Source organism: Aedes albopictus, chromosome 3 (assembly GCF_035046485.1).
Source record: "Aedes albopictus strain Foshan chromosome 3, AalbF5, whole genome shotgun sequence".
Classification (NCBI taxonomy): domain Eukaryota; kingdom Metazoa; phylum Arthropoda; class Insecta; order Diptera; family Culicidae; genus Aedes; species Aedes albopictus.
In genome coordinates this window covers 378,574,223-378,592,039 of record NC_085138.1, presented here as the reverse complement: position 1 = coordinate 378,592,039, position 17,817 = coordinate 378,574,223, and the positions used below count along the sequence as shown (strand labels likewise).

Genomic DNA, 17,817 nt, shown 5'->3' with positions numbered 1-17,817 from the left:
AGCTTCTGGAGGAAGCTTTTCCAGCTTCTGGAGGAAGCTTTTCCAGCTTCTGGAGGAAGCTTTTCCAGCTTCTGGAGGAAGCTTTTCCAGCTTCTGGAGGAAGCTTTTCCAGCTTCTGGAGGAAGCTTTTCCAGCTTCTGGAGGAAGCTTTTCCAGCTTCTGGAGGAAGCTTTTCCAGCTTCTGGAGGAAGCTTTTCCAGCTTCTGGAGGAAGCTTTTCCAGCTTCTAGAGGAAGCATTTCCAGCTTCTGGAGGAAGCTTTTCCAGCTTCTGAAGGAAGCTTTTCCAGCTTCTGGAGCAAGTTTTTACAGCTTCTGGAGGAAGCTTTTCGAGCTTCTGGAGGAAGTTTTTTAAGCTTCTGGAGGAAGCTTTCCCAGCTTCTTCAGGAAGCTTTTCCAGCAGCTGGAGGAAGCTTTCCAGCTTCTGGAAGAAGCTTTTCCAGCTTCTGGAGGAAGCTTTTCCAGCATCTGAAGGAAGCTTTTCCAGCTTCTGGAGGAAGCTTTTCCAGCTTCTGGAGGAAGCTTTTCCAGCTTCTGGAGGAAGCTTTTCCAGCTTCTGGAGGAAGCTTTTCCAGCTTCTGGAGGAAGCTTTTCCAGCTTCTGGAGGAAGCTTTTCCAGCTTCTGGAGGAAGCTTTTCCAGCTTCTGGAGGAAGCTTTTCCAGCTTCTGGAGGAAGCTTTTCCAGCTTCTGGAGGAAGCTTTTCCAGCTTCTGGAGGAAGCTTTTCCAGCTTCTGGAGGAAGCTTTTCCAGCTTCTGGAGGAAGCTTTTCCAGCTTCTGGAGGAAGCTTTTCCAGCTTCTGGAGGAAGCTTTTCCAGCTTCTGGAGGAAGCTTTTCCAGCTTCTGGAGGAAGCATTTCCAGCTTCTGGAGGAAGCTTTTCCAGCTTCTGGAGGAAGCTTTCCCAGCTTCTGGAAGAAGCTTTTCCAGCTTCTGGAGGCAGCTTTTCTAGCTCCTGTAGGAAGCTTTTCCAGCTTCTGGAGGAAGCTTTTCCAGCTTCTGGAGGAAGCTTTTCCAGCTTCTGGAGGAAGCTTTTCCAGCTTCTGGAGGAAGCTTTTCCAGCTTCTGGAGGAAGCTTTTTAAGCTTCTGCAGGAAGCTTTTCGAGCTTCTGGAGGAAGCTTTTCCAGCTTCTGGAGCAAGTTTTTACAGCTTCTGGAGGAAGCTTTTCGAGCTTCTGGAGGAAGTTTTTTAAGCTTCTGGAGGAAGCTTTCCCAGCTTCTTCAGGAAGCTTTTCCAGCAGCTGGAGGAAGCTTTCCAGCTTCTGGAAGAAGCTTTTCCAGCTTCTGGAGGAAGCTTTTCCAGCTTCTGGAGGAAGTTTTTTAAGCTTCTGAAGGAAGCTTTTCCAGCATCTGCAGGAAGCTTTTCCAGCTTCTGCAGGAAGCTTTTCCAGCTTCTGCAGGAAGCTTTTCCAGCTTCTGCAGGAATCTTTTCCAGTTTCTGCAGGAAGCTTTTCCAGCTTCTGGAAGAAGCTTTTCCAGCTTCTGGAGGAAGCTTTTCCAGCTTCTGGAGGAAGCTTTTCCAGCTTCTGGAGGAAGCTTTTCCAGCTTCTGGAAGAAGCTTTTCCAGCTACTGGAGGAAATTTTTTAAGCTTCTGGAGGAAGCTTTTCCAGCTTCTTTAGGAAGTTTTTTAAGCTTCTGCAGGAAGCTTTTCCAGCTTCTGGAGGAAGTTTTCCAGCTTCTGAAGGAAGCTTTTCCAGCTTCTGCAGGAAGCTTTTCCAGCTTCTGCAGGAAGCTTTTCCAGCTTCTGGAGGAAGCTTTTCCAGCTTCTGGAGGAAGCTTTTCCAGCTTCTGGAGGAAGCTTTTCCAGCTTCTGGAGGAAGCTTTTCCAGCTTCTGGAGGAAGCTTTTCCAGCTTCTGGAGGAAGCTTTTCCAGCTTCTGGAGGAAGCTTTTCCAGCTTCTGGAGGAAGCTTTTCCAGCTTCTGGAGGAAGCTTTTCCAGCTTCTGGAGGAAGCTTTTCCAGCTTCTGGAGGAAGCTTTTCCAGCTTCTGGAGGAAGCTTTTCCAGCTTCTGGAGGAAGCTTTTCCAGCTTCTGGAGGAAGCTTTTCCAGCTTCTGGAGGAAGCTTTTCCAGCTTCTGGAGGAAGCTTTTCCAGCTTCTGGAGGAAGCTTTTCCAGCTTCTGGAGGAAGCTTTTCCAGCTTCTGGAGGAAGCTTTTCCAGCTTCTGGAGGAAGCTTTTCCAGCTTCTGGAGGAAGCTTTTCCAGCTTCTGGAGGAAGCTTTTCCAGCTTCTGGAGGAAGCTTTTCCAGCTTCTGGAGGAAGCTTTTCCAGCTTCTGGAGGAAGCTTTTCCAGCTTCTGGAGGAAGCTTTTCCAGCTTCTGGAGGAAGCTTTTCCAGCTTCTGGAGGAAGCTTTCCCAGCTTCTGGAGGAAGCTTTTCCAGCTTCTGGAGGAAGCTTTTCCAGCTTCTGGAGGAAGCTTTTCCAGCTTCTGGAGGAAGCTTTTCCAGCTTCTGGAGGAAGCTTTTCCAGCTTCTGGAGGAAGCTTTTCCAGCTTCTGGAGGAAGCTTTTCCAGCTTCTGGAGGAAGCTTTTCCAGCTTCTGGAGGAAGCTTTTCCAGCTTCTGGAGGAAGCTTTTCCAGCTTCTGGAGGAAGCTTTTCCAGCTTCTGGAGGAAGCTTTTCCAGCTTCTGGAGGAAGCTTTTCCAGCTTCTGGAGGAAGATTTACCAGCTTCTGGAGGAAGCTTTTCCAGCTTCTGGAGGAAGCTTTTCCAGCTTCTGGAGCAAGCTTTTCCAGCTTCTGGAGGAAGCCTTTCCAGCTTCTGGAGGAAGCTTTATCAGCTTCTGGAGGAAGCTTTTCCAGCTTCTGGAGGAAGCTTTTCCAGCTTCTGGAGGAAGCTTTTCCAGCTTCTGGAGGAAGCTTTTCCAGCTTCTGGACGAAGCTTTACCAGCTTCTGGAGGAAGCTTTTCTAGCTTCTGGAGGAAGCTTTTCCAGGTTCTGGAGGAAGCTTTTCCAGCTTCTGGAGGAAGCTTTTCCAGCTCCTGGAGGAAGCTTTTCCAGCTTCTTGAGGAAGCTTTTCCAGCTTTTGGAGGAAGCTTTTCCAGCTTCTGGAGGAAACTTTGGCGAAGTTTTTCCAGCTACTTGGAGAACTTATCCAGCTTTCGATATAATTGAGCTATTGGGGTTTAATTTTCTCAATAAATCCACACCGTATCGTTTTGTAAATCTCCTTTGAGAAGTGAGCATCATTATCAAAAGTCATGCAACTTATCCTTATCACAAAACAACTCTCAAACTACTATTATTGCTCCATTCTCTAAAACGACCGCATTCTATCAAACTACCACCAAAGTCTATTTCCACTCAATTGAATTTAATAGAAATTAAATTTCACCCATCCCAAAAGCACTTTCCTTTCTTTTCTTGTACTTATTCCTTATCCACACATATCCCTTGCCTCAGCTAACACATTTCGCAATAAAGACGAACCAACGGGAACATAACAAAACCCAGTTTATATGTACACAATAACGGACAAGAAATGCAATCTGCAGCAAATGATGCCCTCTCAGTAGCAGTCACTCCGCCACCCGCCCACCCATAAACGAATCAGTCTCATTCTCTTCTAAGCTGGAAGCGAAATCCTCTGCTTCCCGAAACTGTCGTCATCCAGCAGCGAGAAGTGATTTCGGTCGCAAAAAGGAAGCGACAGAAACAAACAGCCAAATAGCCATCCCCCCCGAACTAGGAAACTGCTCCTCGGAAACACTGAAGAAGCGAGCGAGCTGAAGCATCCTGCGGTTATTTTCTCTTGTTCGCCATCGCCGGGTGCAGTAGTGTTTGTTCAAGACATTTTCGCGTCATCGTTTTCAAACAAAAATCTAATAACACAAAGCTCTCATGTGGCAAATATGTTCCAAAGGAATAGCGGGGTTTGCTGGTCCACGGGTATTCTGCCTTGATTGGGGAAAGAAGAGAAATGTTGAGGGGGTATCTGAAAAATTTGTCTGATAAATATTGTGTTCCGTCTCTGATCAAGCTTTGTCCATGCTTTATGTCAACGGTTCTTTTAGATTTTCTCTGCCTCTTTTCATATTACTGATCATTTCTTTCCTGACATCTTTGGATTTTCTGATTTTATGGACTTCTTTGACTGATTTCTCTTTGATTTTCTGGCTTTCTTTGTGTGTTTTTTTAAACTGCCCTGAGTTGTCTGACTGCTATGATTTCCCTCAAGTCCCTGACTTTTTTTTTTCAATAAATTCTCTTATTTTTCTTTTTCTCTTTCTTTCTTTTGAATCTCCTTTGTTTTTTTTTCTTTTCTGACTACTGCGACTACTTTGAATTCTTCAAATGCTCTGGTTTCTCTTACTTATTTTAGTTTTTTTTTATTCTATGACTTCTAGAGAAGTCGCTGCGCCACAGTATTTTTTATTTTACTTTTTACCATTTTTATTTATTTTTTTCACTTCTAAGATTCCTTAGACTTTCTTGACTACTTTTCTGATTTTTTCTTTACTTCTTTAACTTCTTTTTCCAACCTTATTGCCTTTCCATTTTTTTCTTGACTAATTAATCTAATTCCTCTGACTTTTCTGATGACTTTGACTACCGTCACTTGTCTGACTGCCTGATTTTTCTGGCTACTCTAACTATTTTGACTTCCATGCCTTCTGAGACTTTTATTTTTCACTTTTTTTTTCCTTTTTTGTTTTTATTTCTGCGATTCCTATGACTTCTCTGACTGCTCTGATTGCCTGATTTATTTTTCTTCTCTGACTTTTTTGACTTCTATAAATTATCCTTCTCACCTCTTTGTGGTTTACCTCTTGTTCATTTATTTTTCTTTCCCTTCTGACTTCTCAAACTTTCTGACTAACTTGACGTCTTTGACTGCTCTGATTACTGTAACTTTTCTAAACTTTCTGGTTCACATGGCTTTTTCGACTTCTGTTTAGGTTTTATTTTTATTTTTTATCATTTTTTTGTTTATTTCTTTCCTTTTTGCTTTTCTTTGACTCGTCTGGCTTCACGGATAAGTTGAACAACCAAGACTTTTCTGTTTCTTATGACTCCTCTGACTGTTTTGATTTCAAGAACTTCTCTGACTTTTCCGACCATGTTTTTTTTAAACTGTTCCATTATTGCTTTTTTATTTATGTGATTTCTCTGACTACTTTGACCACCCTGACTGCTGAGATAGCTCTCACTTCTTTGATTTTTTTTAAACTTTTATAACTTGTATGAGTACTCTTTTCCACTTTTTTCCTTTTTTTACCGTTTCTTTTTAGTTGTTGTATGTACTTACTTCTGTGACTCCCATTACTGCTCCACTGTAAATTTTTTCTTACTTGTCTTTTTTACTTCTACTAATTCTCTTTCACACCTCTTTTTTGGTTTACCTTTTTTCATGTTTTTACATTTACATTTATGTGACTTCTCTGACTTGTCCGACTTTTTTTATTGCTTTGATTTCTCTAACTTATCAGAATTTTCTGGCTTCTTTGTCTTCTATTTCAATTTTTATTTATATTCTATCTTTTTTCTTTTTTTTTTCTTTTGCTTTTTCTTACTCTTCTGCCTCTATTGACTACCCAGAATTCTCTGCTTCCTATGACTTCCCTGACTTGTTGGACTTTAAGAACTTTTCTGAGTAATTTGACTACTCTAACCGCTCTGATTCCTTACAGTTTACTGGCATATTTGACTTTTCTGACTTCTCTAACTTCTGTTTGTCACTTATTTGAACTTCTTATTTTTTTCCATTTCTATCAGTTTTCTTACAACTTTAACTACCCTGACTTCTCTAACTGTGTTGATGTATCTCACTTTCCTGACTTATTTTACTTCTATAACTTCTAGACTAACATTTGAGAAGGGCGTATAAGCTGTAATGATTTTCTGCTTCTCCAGTTCCTCCTGAGCTTATTTCTCATCATTCATTCTATCTCTGACCAGTAGAGCAGACTCCCCTATATCTGAATACGCCTAGAAGAGACGGAAGAAACTGAGGCGTGTAATAGTTGTTCCACCCTTTTCACATGTTGGTCTAGACTTCTAGAAGAGAGTTCGATCTTTTTTTTAAATATCTCTGTTGTGTTTTTTCTTTAACTCTTATGATTCCTTTGGCTACTCCGATTTCTCTTACTTGTTTTCACCTCTATAAATTCTCTTTCGCACCTCTTTGTTTTTTTCGTTTTTTTCCATTCTGACTTCTCTGACTGCTTTAACTGCTCTAATTACTCTAACTTCTCTAAATTTTCTGGTTTCCATTTCCATGGTAGTCGAACAAACGTTTTTCGATTTTTTTAATTTTTTTATCAGTTTTCTTTTTTTTTCCTTTTTACTTTTCGTTGACTCGTCTGGCTTCTCGGACTACTGCTTTTCTGCTTCCAATAACTTCTCTGATTGTTTTAACTTCTATAACTTCTCTGACTTCTCTAACCAAGATTTTTATATTTGTCCTTACTTTTCTTTTTATTTGCTTTTTTATTTCTGTGCCTTCTTTGACTACTTTCACTATCCTGACTGCTGAGATACCTTGTACATTTCTGACTTTCCGACTACTATAACTTCTTTGACTTATCTTTGTCACTTATTGTTAACTTAATCGTTTATTTCATTCCTGTGACTTTATAACAACTTTGACTACCCTGACTTCTCAGACTGCTTTGATTTCTCTCGCATCTCCAACTTTTTATACTCTGATTTCATTTTTCAATTATTCTTTATTTTTAACTTTTCCCTTCTGTTTATTTTTTTTTTTTGTATTTTTTGCATCTGTGACTACCACGGCTTCTCTCACTGCTCTGATATCTCTCACTTGTCTGACTTTGTTGACTTCTACAAATTCTTTGTCCCATTTTTCAAATGTTTTTCCTTTTCCGTTTATGTAACTTCTCTGAATTTTTTGACTACTCTGATTTCTCTAACTTCTGGCTTGAATATTCTGGCTTTTGTGGCTATCTGAATACGCCTAGGAGAGACGGAAGAAGCTGTGCCGTAAAATGGTTTTACCATTTCGCAATAAAGACGAACCAACGGGAACATAACAAAACCCAGTTTATATGTACACAATAACGGACAAGAAATGCAATCTGCAGCAAATGATGCCCTCTCAGTAGCAGTCACTCCGCCACCCGCCCACCCATAAACGAATCAGTCTCATTCTCTTCTAAGCTGGAAGCGAAATCCTCTGCTTCCCGAAACTGTCGTCATCCAGCAGCGAGAAGTGATTTCGGTCGCAAAAAGGAAGCGACAGAAACAAACAGCCAAATAGCCATCCCCCCCGAACTAGGAAACTGCTCCTCGGAAACACTGAAGAAGCGAGCGAGCTGAAGCATCCTGCGGTTATTTTCTCTTGTTCGCCATCGCCGGGTGCAGTAGTGTTTGTTCAAGACATTTTCGCGTCATCGTTTTCAAACAAAAATCTAATAACACAAAGCTCTCATGTGGCAAATATGTTCCAAAGGAATAGCGGGGTTTGCTGGTCCACGGGTATTCTGCCTTGATTGGGGAAAGAAGAGAAATGTTGAGGGGGTATCTGAAAAATTTGTCTGATAAATATTGTGTTCCGTCTCTGATCAAGCTTTGTCCATGCTTTATGTCAACGGTTCTTTTAGATTTTCTCTGCCTCTTTTCATATTACTGATCATTTCTTTCCTGACATCTTTGGATTTTCTGATTTTATGGACTTCTTTGACTGATTTCTCTTTGATTTTCTGGCTTTCTTTGTGTGTTTTTTTAAACTGCCCTGAGTTGTCTGACTGCTATGATTTCCCTCAAGTCCCTGACTTTTTTTTTTCAATAAATTCTCTTATTTTTCTTTTTCTCTTTCTTTCTTTTGAATCTCCTTTGTTTTTTTTTCTTTTCTGACTACTGCGACTACTTTGAATTCTTCAAATGCTCTGGTTTCTCTTACTTATTTTAGTTTTTTTTTATTCTATGACTTCTAGAGAAGTCGCTGCGCCACAGTATTTTTTATTTTACTTTTTACCATTTTTATTTATTTTTTTCACTTCTAAGATTCCTTAGACTTTCTTGACTACTTTTCTGATTTTTTCTTTACTTCTTTAACTTCTTTTTCCAACCTTATTGCCTTTCCATTTTTTTCTTGACTAATTAATCTAATTCCTCTGACTTTTCTGATGACTTTGACTACCGTCACTTGTCTGACTGCCTGATTTTTCTGGCTACTCTAACTATTTTGACTTCCATGCCTTCTGAGACTTTTATTTTTCACTTTTTTTTCCTTTTTTGTTTTTATTTCTGCGATTCCTATGACTTCTCTGACTGCTCTGATTGCCTGATTTATTTTTCTTCTCTGACTTTTTTGACTTCTATAAATTATCCTTCTCACCTCTTTGTGGTTTACCTCTTGTTCATTTATTTTTCTTTCCCTTCTGACTTCTCAAACTTTCTGACTAACTTGACGTCTTTGACTGCTCTGATTACTGTAACTTTTCTAAACTTTCTGGTTCACATGGCTTTTTCGACTTCTGTTTAGGTTTTATTTTTATTTTTTATCATTTTTTTGTTTATTTCTTTCCTTTTTGCTTTTCTTTGACTCGTCTGGCTTCACGGATAAGTTGAACAACCAAGACTTTTCTGTTTCTTATGACTCCTCTGACTGTTTTGATTTCAAGAACTTCTCTGACTTTTCCGACCATGTTTTTTTTAAACTGTTCCATTATTGCTTTTTTATTTATGTGATTTCTCTGACTACTTTGACCACCCTGACTGCTGAGATAGCTCTCACTTCTTTGATTTTTTTTAAACTTTTATAACTTGTATGAGTACTCTTTTCCACTTTTTTCCTTTTTTTACCGTTTCTTTTTAGTTGTTGTATGTACTTACTTCTGTGACTCCCATTACTGCTCCACTGTAAATTTTTTCTTACTTGTCTTTTTTACTTCTACTAATTCTCTTTCACACCTCTTTTTTGGTTTACCTTTTTTCATGTTTTTACATTTACATTTATGTGACTTCTCTGACTTGTCCGACTTTTTTTATTGCTTTGATTTCTCTAACTTATCAGAATTTTCTGGCTTCTTTGTCTTCTATTTCAATTTTTATTTATATTCTATCTTTTTTCTTTTTTTTTTCTTTTGCTTTTTCTTACTCTTCTGCCTCTATTGACTACCCAGAATTCTCTGCTTCCTATGACTTCCCTGACTTGTTGGACTTTAAGAACTTTTCTGAGTAATTTGACTACTCTAACCGCTCTGATTCCTTACAGTTTACTGGCATATTTGACTTTTCTGACTTCTCTAACTTCTGTTTGTCACTTATTTGAACTTCTTATTTTTTTCCATTTCTATCAGTTTTCTTACAACTTTAACTACCCTGACTTCTCTAACTGTGTTGATGTATCTCACTTTCCTGACTTATTTTACTTCTATAACTTCTAGACTAACATTTGAGAAGGGCGTATAAGCTGTAATGATTTTCTGCTTCTCCAGTTCCTCCTGAGCTTATTTCTCATCATTCATTCTATCTCTGACCAGTAGAGCAGACTCCCCTATATCTGAATACGCCTAGAAGAGACGGAAGAAACTGAGGCGTGTAATAGTTGTTCCACCCTTTTCACATGTTGGTCTAGACTTCTAGAAGAGAGTTCGATCTTTTTTTTAAATATCTCTGTTGTGTTTTTTCTTTAACTCTTATGATTCCTTTGGCTACTCCGATTTCTCTTACTTGTTTTCACCTCTATAAATTCTCTTTCGCACCTCTTTGTTTTTTTCGTTTTTTTCCATTCTGACTTCTCTGACTGCTTTAACTGCTCTAATTACTCTAACTTCTCTAAATTTTCTGGTTTCCATTTCCATGGTAGTCGAACAAACGTTTTTCGATTTTTTTAATTTTTTTATCAGTTTTCTTTTTTTTTCCTTTTTACTTTTCGTTGACTCGTCTGGCTTCTCGGACTACTGCTTTTCTGCTTCCAATAACTTCTCTGATTGTTTTAACTTCTATAACTTCTCTGACTTCTCTAACCAAGATTTTTATATTTGTCCTTACTTTTCTTTTTATTTGCTTTTTTATTTCTGTGCCTTCTTTGACTACTTTCACTATCCTGACTGCTGAGATACCTTGTACATTTCTGACTTTCCGACTACTATAACTTCTTTGACTTATCTTTGTCACTTATTGTTAACTTAATCGTTTATTTCATTCCTGTGACTTTATAACAACTTTGACTACCCTGACTTCTCAGACTGCTTTGATTTCTCTCGCATCTCCAACTTTTTATACTCTGATTTCATTTTTCAATTATTCTTTATTTTTAACTTTTCCCTTCTGTTTATTTTTTTTTTTGTATTTTTTGCATCTGTGACTACCACGGCTTCTCTCACTGCTCTGATATCTCTCACTTGTCTGACTTTGTTGACTTCTACAAATTCTTTGTCCCATTTTTCAAATGTTTTTCCTTTTCCGTTTATGTAACTTCTCTGAATTTTTTGACTACTCTGATTTCTCTAACTTCTGGCTTGAATATTCTGGCTTTTGTGGCTATCTGAATACGCCTAGGAGAGACGGAAGAAGCTGTGCCGTAAAATGGTTTTACCACCCTTTTCACATGTTGGTCTAGACTTCTTTGAACTCTCTTTTATTTAAGTTTATTTTTTGTTTTTGTTTTTTTTTCTTTGACTCTTCCTTTGGCTACTCTAATTTCTCTTACTTGTTTTCACCTCTATAAATTCTCTTTCCCACCACTTTGATTTTTCTTTTTTTCCTTTCCCATTTATGCGTATTCTCTGACTTCTCCGATTGCTTTGACTGCTCTAATTACTCTAACTTCTCTAAATTTTCTGGTTTCCATGGCTTGTTCTACTTCGTTTTTCGATTTTATTTTTATTTTTAATCAGTTGTCATTAATTGTTTTTTTTTCTTTTTGCTTTTCGTTAACTCGTCTGGCTTTTCGGACCACTTTATCAACCCAGACTTTTCTGTTTCCAATAACTTCTCTGATTGTTTCAACCTCTATAATTTCTCTGACTTTTCTGACCAAGATTTTTATGTTTTTATAACTTTTCTTTTTATTTCCTTTTTTTTATTCCTGTGCCTTCTTTCACTACTTTCACTATCCTGACTGCTGAGATACCTTGCACATTTCTGACTTTCCGACTTCTATAACTTCTCTGACTTATCTTTGTCACTTTTTGGTAACTTGATCATTTATTTCATTTCCTGTGACTTTTATAACAACTTTGACTACCCTGACTTCTAGAGACGAACCAGCCAAGGGCTGAAAGTCTCTCAAATAAAGATAAATCAATCAACCCTGACTTCTCGGACTGTTTCGATTTCTCTCACTTCTCCGACTTTTTTTAATCTGATTTCATTTTTCAACTATTCTGTTTGTTTTAACTTTTCCCTCTCGTTTATTTTTTTTTTTTTGCAACTGTAACTCCTTCGGCTTCTCTCACTGCTCTTGAAATCTCTCACTTGTCCGACTTTGTTGACTTTTACAAATTATTTTTCCCACCTCGTTACTGGCTTACGTTTGACATGTTTTTCCTTTTCCATTTATGTGACTTCTCCGATTTTTTTGACTACTCTGATTTCTCTAACTTCTTTGAATTTTCTGGCTTCTGTGGCTTTTTTGGCTTATTTTTACGATTTTGTTGATCATTTTTCATTTTTTTTTTCTTTTTTCTTTCTTAGATTCTTCTGGTTTATTTCACTACTTTGACAACCCAGACTTCTCTGTTTCCTACGACTTCTTTGTCTGGTTTGACTTCTATAATTTTTTTGACTGCATTACCAAAATTAAACAGCAAAAAAGCAAAAAAAATAAAAACGAAAATATTGAACATTTTATTTTTTTTTGTGGTCTCTCTGACTACTCTGACTACCCTTACAGCTCAGATTGCTCTCACTTTTCTGACTTTTCTCTTCTAGAACTTCTCTGACTTATCCTTGTCATCTTGTTTAGTTTGTTCTTTTTTTTCATTTTTGTGACTTTCCTGACAATTTTTATTACCCTGACTTTTTCGACTGCTTTGAATTGTCCCACTTTTCAACTTTTTCTGACTTTTATAACTTCACGTATTTCTCTGTTTCACTTTTTTTTTTGTTTTCTTTTTTTTCTGTTCTGTTTTTGCGTCGGTTTTCCATGTTTTCATATTTGTTACTCTACTTATTTATCTCTTTTCTGTCACCTCTCTCATTTATTTAACTTCTTTAACTGCCCAAACTTCTGTAAGTTCTACGATTCCATGCACTTTTCTGACTTCTACAACTTCTCTGAACCTTCTCTTCCGCTATTTACCTTATTGATCTTTTCTTCTTCTTCTTCTTCTTTATGGCTCTACGTCCACACTGGAATTTGGCCTACCTCGCTTCAACTTAGCGTTATTCGAGCACTTCCACAGTTATTAATTGAAGGGCTTTCTTTGCCTGCCATTGCATGAATTTGTATATTGTGAGGCAAGTACAATGATACACTATGCCCAGGGAGTCGTGAAAATTTTCTCGACCGGAACGGGAATCGAACCCGCCGTCTCCGGATTGGCGATCCATAGCCTTAACCACTAGGCTAACTGGAGACCCCTATATAATAGAATATGATTGCTCCAACTATAACTAAGCTTAATACCCTGACTGCTCTGATTTTTCACTCTGCTACGACTTTTTTGACTTCTTTCGAATCTTTGAACACTTCTTCAGCTCTTCTTTTTCCCACTTTTTGTTTTTTACCTTTTTTGTTTTTCTTTTCTACTTTTCCCTTTTCTTTAACTACTGTGACTGCGCTGACTTCTCCGACTGCTCTGATTTCTCTCACTTGTCTGTCTTCTCTTTACACTTTTTTTATTTTTTCGCACTTTTTTCGCCTTTTTTCATTTTTGTGATTCCTCTGACTCCTCCAAATACTTTAACTGTCCTGATTTCTTTGTTTTTTTTACTTCTCTGGCTTTCCCGACTTCTCTTCCTTCTTTGGCTTCTTCTTCTTTTTTTAGATTTAACATTTTTCATCATAATTTTATAGTATTTTTGAAATTGTGCTTCCAAACCATATTTCAAACATGTTTCTGTCATTATTGTTTGCAGTGTTTTCTGTTAATCCCTCTAACTTTAATGCTTTAATGTTTCGTTATTTCCAATTTTCTACTTTATTTGGTTTTTCGATTTCATATAAAAATTTCGTTAAAACCGTTGTTCAAAACAACACTAACTGCTATCAAACTTCTCTGACTTCTCTTTGTCATCTTGTTTAGTTTGTTCTTTTTTCGACTGCTTTGAATTGTCTCACTTTTCACCTTTTTTTTTTTTGACTTTTATAACTTCAGAAATTTCTCTGTTTCACTTTATTTTATTTTAATTTCCTCTTTTTTCTATTTTTGCGACGGTTTGCCATGTTTTAATATTTGTTACTCTATTCATTTATATCTTTTCTGTCACCTCTCTCATTTATTTAACATCTTTAACTACCCAAATCCTGTAAGTGCTACGATTCAATGCACTTTTCTGACTTCTATAACTTCTCTGAACCTTCTCTTCCGCTTTTTACCTTTTTGATCTTTTCTGTAATATGACTTCTCCAACTGTTTTAACTAAGCTGAATACCATGACTGCACTGATTTTTCTCACTGCTACAACTTTTTTGACTTATTTCAAATCTTTTAACACTTCTTCAGCACTTCTTTTTTCCACTTTTTGTTTTTTTTTAACCATTTTTGTTTTTATTTTCTACTTTTCCCTTTCTTTAACTACTGTGACTGCGCTGACTTCTCCGACTGCTCTGATTTCTCTCACTTGTCTGTCTTCCCTTAACACTTTTTTTTTGCTCTTTTTTCGATAATTTTTTTTTTTTCATTTTCGGGATTCCTCTGACTCCTCCGAATACTTCATCTGTCCTGATTGCTTTGTATTTTCTTACTTCTCTGACTTTCCCGACTTCTCTACCTTCTTCCACGCGTAACGAAAGCACACCGAAACGACATCCAGAGAAAATGGTTCTGGCTTATTTTTTTTCAACTTTTTCAACATTCATTTTTTTTCTTCTCTGTTCTAAATAAAATTCCAGATGGCGCATCGATAAAATCCATCTCCGAGAACGTGGTCGTAAATCCCGGCGAGGATGCCATGCTGTCCTGCACCGTTGAAGGTAAGTCGCCTGCCTTCCTATCCTGGGTTTCCCCGAAGTCAGCCGGGCAGGGGAAGCTCGTTTGCGGCGGGCGTTCAAAAATATCAAACCATTTGCGTTTAGTAGAAATAGCAGCAGCGGCAGCACTAGTAGCAGAAGCAGAAATAGTGGTGTGGTCTTGGAGCCAAAGCTCTAAGCTTGATTCTCTCCGAAACGATGAGTGTATGATTTTTTTTTCTTTTTTGCTCCATAATTTTATATTGGTCGTATAAATTTCAACAAGCTTGAGGAAGCCTCGATTCGCTGGAGAAGCCAACCATGGTGCATAAAAAGGCGGCCCTCCGGCTGCATTTATTCGGGGTGTTGGCTGCAGAATGTGACCACGCTCTTAGGACGGCTGCTGGTGAGATCAAATGCTGCACCTAACATCCAACATATATTTGGAGTTTTTCTTTTTTTTTTGAGGTCGTCTATGGCCGGAATGGGACTTTCTCTTCCGCAAAAGTGTAAAAGTGAAACGGATTCGATTCAACGCTTTTCGGTTTTATGTTATGGGTGGTTTTCATATGCTGTGAATGGAAATATGGCTGCCGGAAAGTGTTTAACGATGTGATGAGGGAAATTTTATTCAGGTTAGAGTTACCATCATCACTATTGCCACTCATGGCAATGGCTACTCAATGACAATCTATGATACAAATTTCGATAAAATAATAGGTTTGCGCTGAAAACTAGAATCCAAATATAAAAAATGTTTTTTTTTTAATTTACTACCAACAATCTAAATTTTTAAAAAAATTTTAAATAAAAAAAAAGAAAAGTTTTCATTTTTTTTAATTTATAAATTTTTAAATTTTAATGACTTGGGTCATTTCATCAACATTATATTTTAAGCTTATTAATGTAGGACATAGAAAAATTAAAAGTAAAAATTTAAACAATAAAATTTAAAGAAAATCTTTCTAAAAATTAAAAAGAAAGATATATCCAAGCTTTTATTGAAAGTTTATTTCTTATTTATTTATTAAACCTTAACAAAATGAAACTTTCAGATTTGCACATGAATTTTTAAGTTTCATTCTCTTCCTATTGTAAACTTTTGAAATTTTTTGAATTATTTCTAAATTTTTTGAACTTATGGCAGCATAATTTTTTTATTATTTATTTGACTACATCTTCGGCTGAATGCCGCACAGACTGATCAGCTAGACTTAATTCTATTTTTAAACACTAATTTACTTATATTAAAATCAAACGAGTCACACACATCATTAAATAACCTACAACACGAATCAAACGGGCTGTGATATCCGTAATCCGAACGATGAATGGGAATCCACAGCAATCTTGAATTACGAAGCCGGCGGGCTGGAGCGTGGAAGCGCAAGTTGCTAAGAAGACAGCTGCAATCGATTTTGCCGGTGACCACGACGAAAACAAACAGTCTTTGCAGCAATGTTCGACGGTTGGCTAAAGACTCCATGTCAATCAGCGCACAACGTTGATTATAAGGAGGCAGGTTAACAGAATCATTCCACGGTAGACCTCGGAGAGCATATCTGATGAACCGCTTCTGGACTCTCTCGATGCGTTCAGCATAGACGGCATGATACGGAGCCCAAACTTGCACTCCATACTCCAATACACTGCGAACTAATGCACAGTACAGCGATTTAAGTGCATAAATGTCATCGAAATGCTGAGTGTTGCGTCGCAGGAAACCAAGCATTGCATTGGCTTTGGCCGTAGTTATGGCAACATGTTGGTCGAAGCGAAGTTTAGAATCGAGAATCACACCAAGATCCTTGATCGACGAAACTCTCTCCAGAGGATTGCTATCTAAGCTGTACTCAAACCTAACAGTAGACCGGCGGCGGTTGAACGAGATCACTTTACACTTATTGGCATTCATCTGCATACCGTTCATATCGCACCATTTCGACACACGTTCGATGTCGGCTTGTAAAGCGCAGCAATCTAGTATCGTTTTTACTACTCGAAACAGCTTCAAATCATCCGCGTAGAGCAGTTTGCCAGCCTGCAAGCGATCGCATAAATCATTTATAAAAAGGACGAAAATGAGCGGTCCAAGATGGCTGCCTTGCGGAACTCCAATATCAAAGATATTGGATTTAGCATCATGTATTTTGACGAAAGCTTTTCGCGAAGTCAGGTAAGATTTCAGCCATTGGATGATCCAATGAGGCAGTCCAAGGCGATTTAGTTTAGCAATGGCTAAATCATGCGGTACCTTGTCGAAGGCTTTTGAAAAGTCCACATATATGGCGTCGACTTGGCGCTTTCTTTCGAATTTGTCGATCACTGTATGGGTGAACATCATCAAATTTGTCGTTGTTGATCGCTTTTTCACAAATCCATGCTGATGCTCCGATATCACAGACTGAACAACCGGATACAGAGCATCATGCAACAAGCCCTCAAACACTTTTCCCAGACAGCTGAGAATCGATATCGGTCGGTAATTCTCTACGTCATGTATGTTCCCCGACTTATGAACAGGGGTTATAGAGGCGAGCTTCCATGCTTCAGGAAACACTCCTTCCATCAGCGAGCGGTTGTAAATCGACGCGATGGGGGATGCTAGCGATTGGGCACATTGCTTAACAAAGATTGGAGGAATGAGGTCGGGTCCGGGACCTTTGGATGCATCCACCTTGCTGAGAGCAGCACGAATATCAGCGTCATTGAGTGTTATTTGAGGAAACTGGAGGTTGTATGACGGGAGACTGTTTATATAGTCAGGATCAACTGGAATAGGGTTTTCGTTATACACCGAACCGAAAAATTCAGCGAAAAGGTTAGCGGTTACATCCGGCGAGCAGGAACTACGAGAGCGGAAAGACACATCGGCTGGGACACTGGCTGTGCTTTTTCTTTTGTTGATGTACGCCCAAAAGGATGACGGATCTTGCTTGAAATTTGCTTGGAGGCTGTCGGTGTATTCCCGGAAGCGGTCGCGTTGAAGAAGGGAGAATTCCTCTTCGGCATTCTTTAGATGGCCACTTGTTATGGGGTTCCTATTGCGAAAGTACCTTTTCCTAGCTTTTCGTAAACGGTTACGGAGGTTTCGAAGCTGCGGAGTCCACCATGGCTGACTCAATATTTTCTTAGGCCGCTGAGGTTTCACAGGAACAGCTTCACGAATGATTTGGTCGATGGTGCAATAGAAGGCAGCAACGGAGTCGTCAATAGAATCTTGATTTAAAAGCTGATTCCAATCCTGAGAAGCTACCAGTTCATTCACGACTTGATAATCACAGCGAGTGAAATCATAAACGCTAAGAGCGGGAGATGACGACGGGGTTTCTTCACGAGAACGGGCGTCAACACATAAAATAATTGGCTTATGATGGGCGTCAATTTTTAGAAGCGATGATGGTGACTCGAAGAGATCTATTCTGCATGGATCACTTGCGAAGACCAAGTCAAGCAGCCTACCGTTCACGTTCAAAACATTATTCACCTGATGTAGACCAGCCGTAAGCATGGGCTCAACTAAGGCAATCTCCTGCTCGGTTGAAACATTAGTTGGCAAATACCCTAATACGTCTTCATCGAAACGCCAAATCAAATCCTTCAGATTGTAGTCCCCTATACATACAATAACGTCATGAGCGTTGGCTTGATTTTGAATCTGCTCTACCGATTCCACGTGTTTAGTGTAGATGTCGGGACGGGTGTTCGGCCTTATATATATGCAACAAACATACAAAGAGAAATGCGGCAATACAATCTGTACGGCAGTCTGTTCCAGCTCCACGCAATTAACTAGCTTCGCA

At 38.5% G+C, this 17,817-nt stretch overlaps 1 protein-coding gene across 6 annotated transcripts in view; it reads left to right on the top strand.

Moving 5' to 3' along the window:
• Nucleotides 1–17,817, top strand: part of LOC109409926 (nephrin) — an 851,818-nt gene that overhangs the window by 782,357 nt on the left and 51,644 nt on the right. For all 6 annotated transcript variants that reach the window (XM_062855795.1, XM_062855794.1, XM_062855793.1 and 3 more), the window contains one exon: nt 13,958–14,038. In XM_062855795.1, the coding sequence (XP_062711779.1) occupies nt 13,958–14,038 (81 nt within the window). The remainder of the gene's footprint in view (nt 1–13,957; nt 14,039–17,817) is intronic.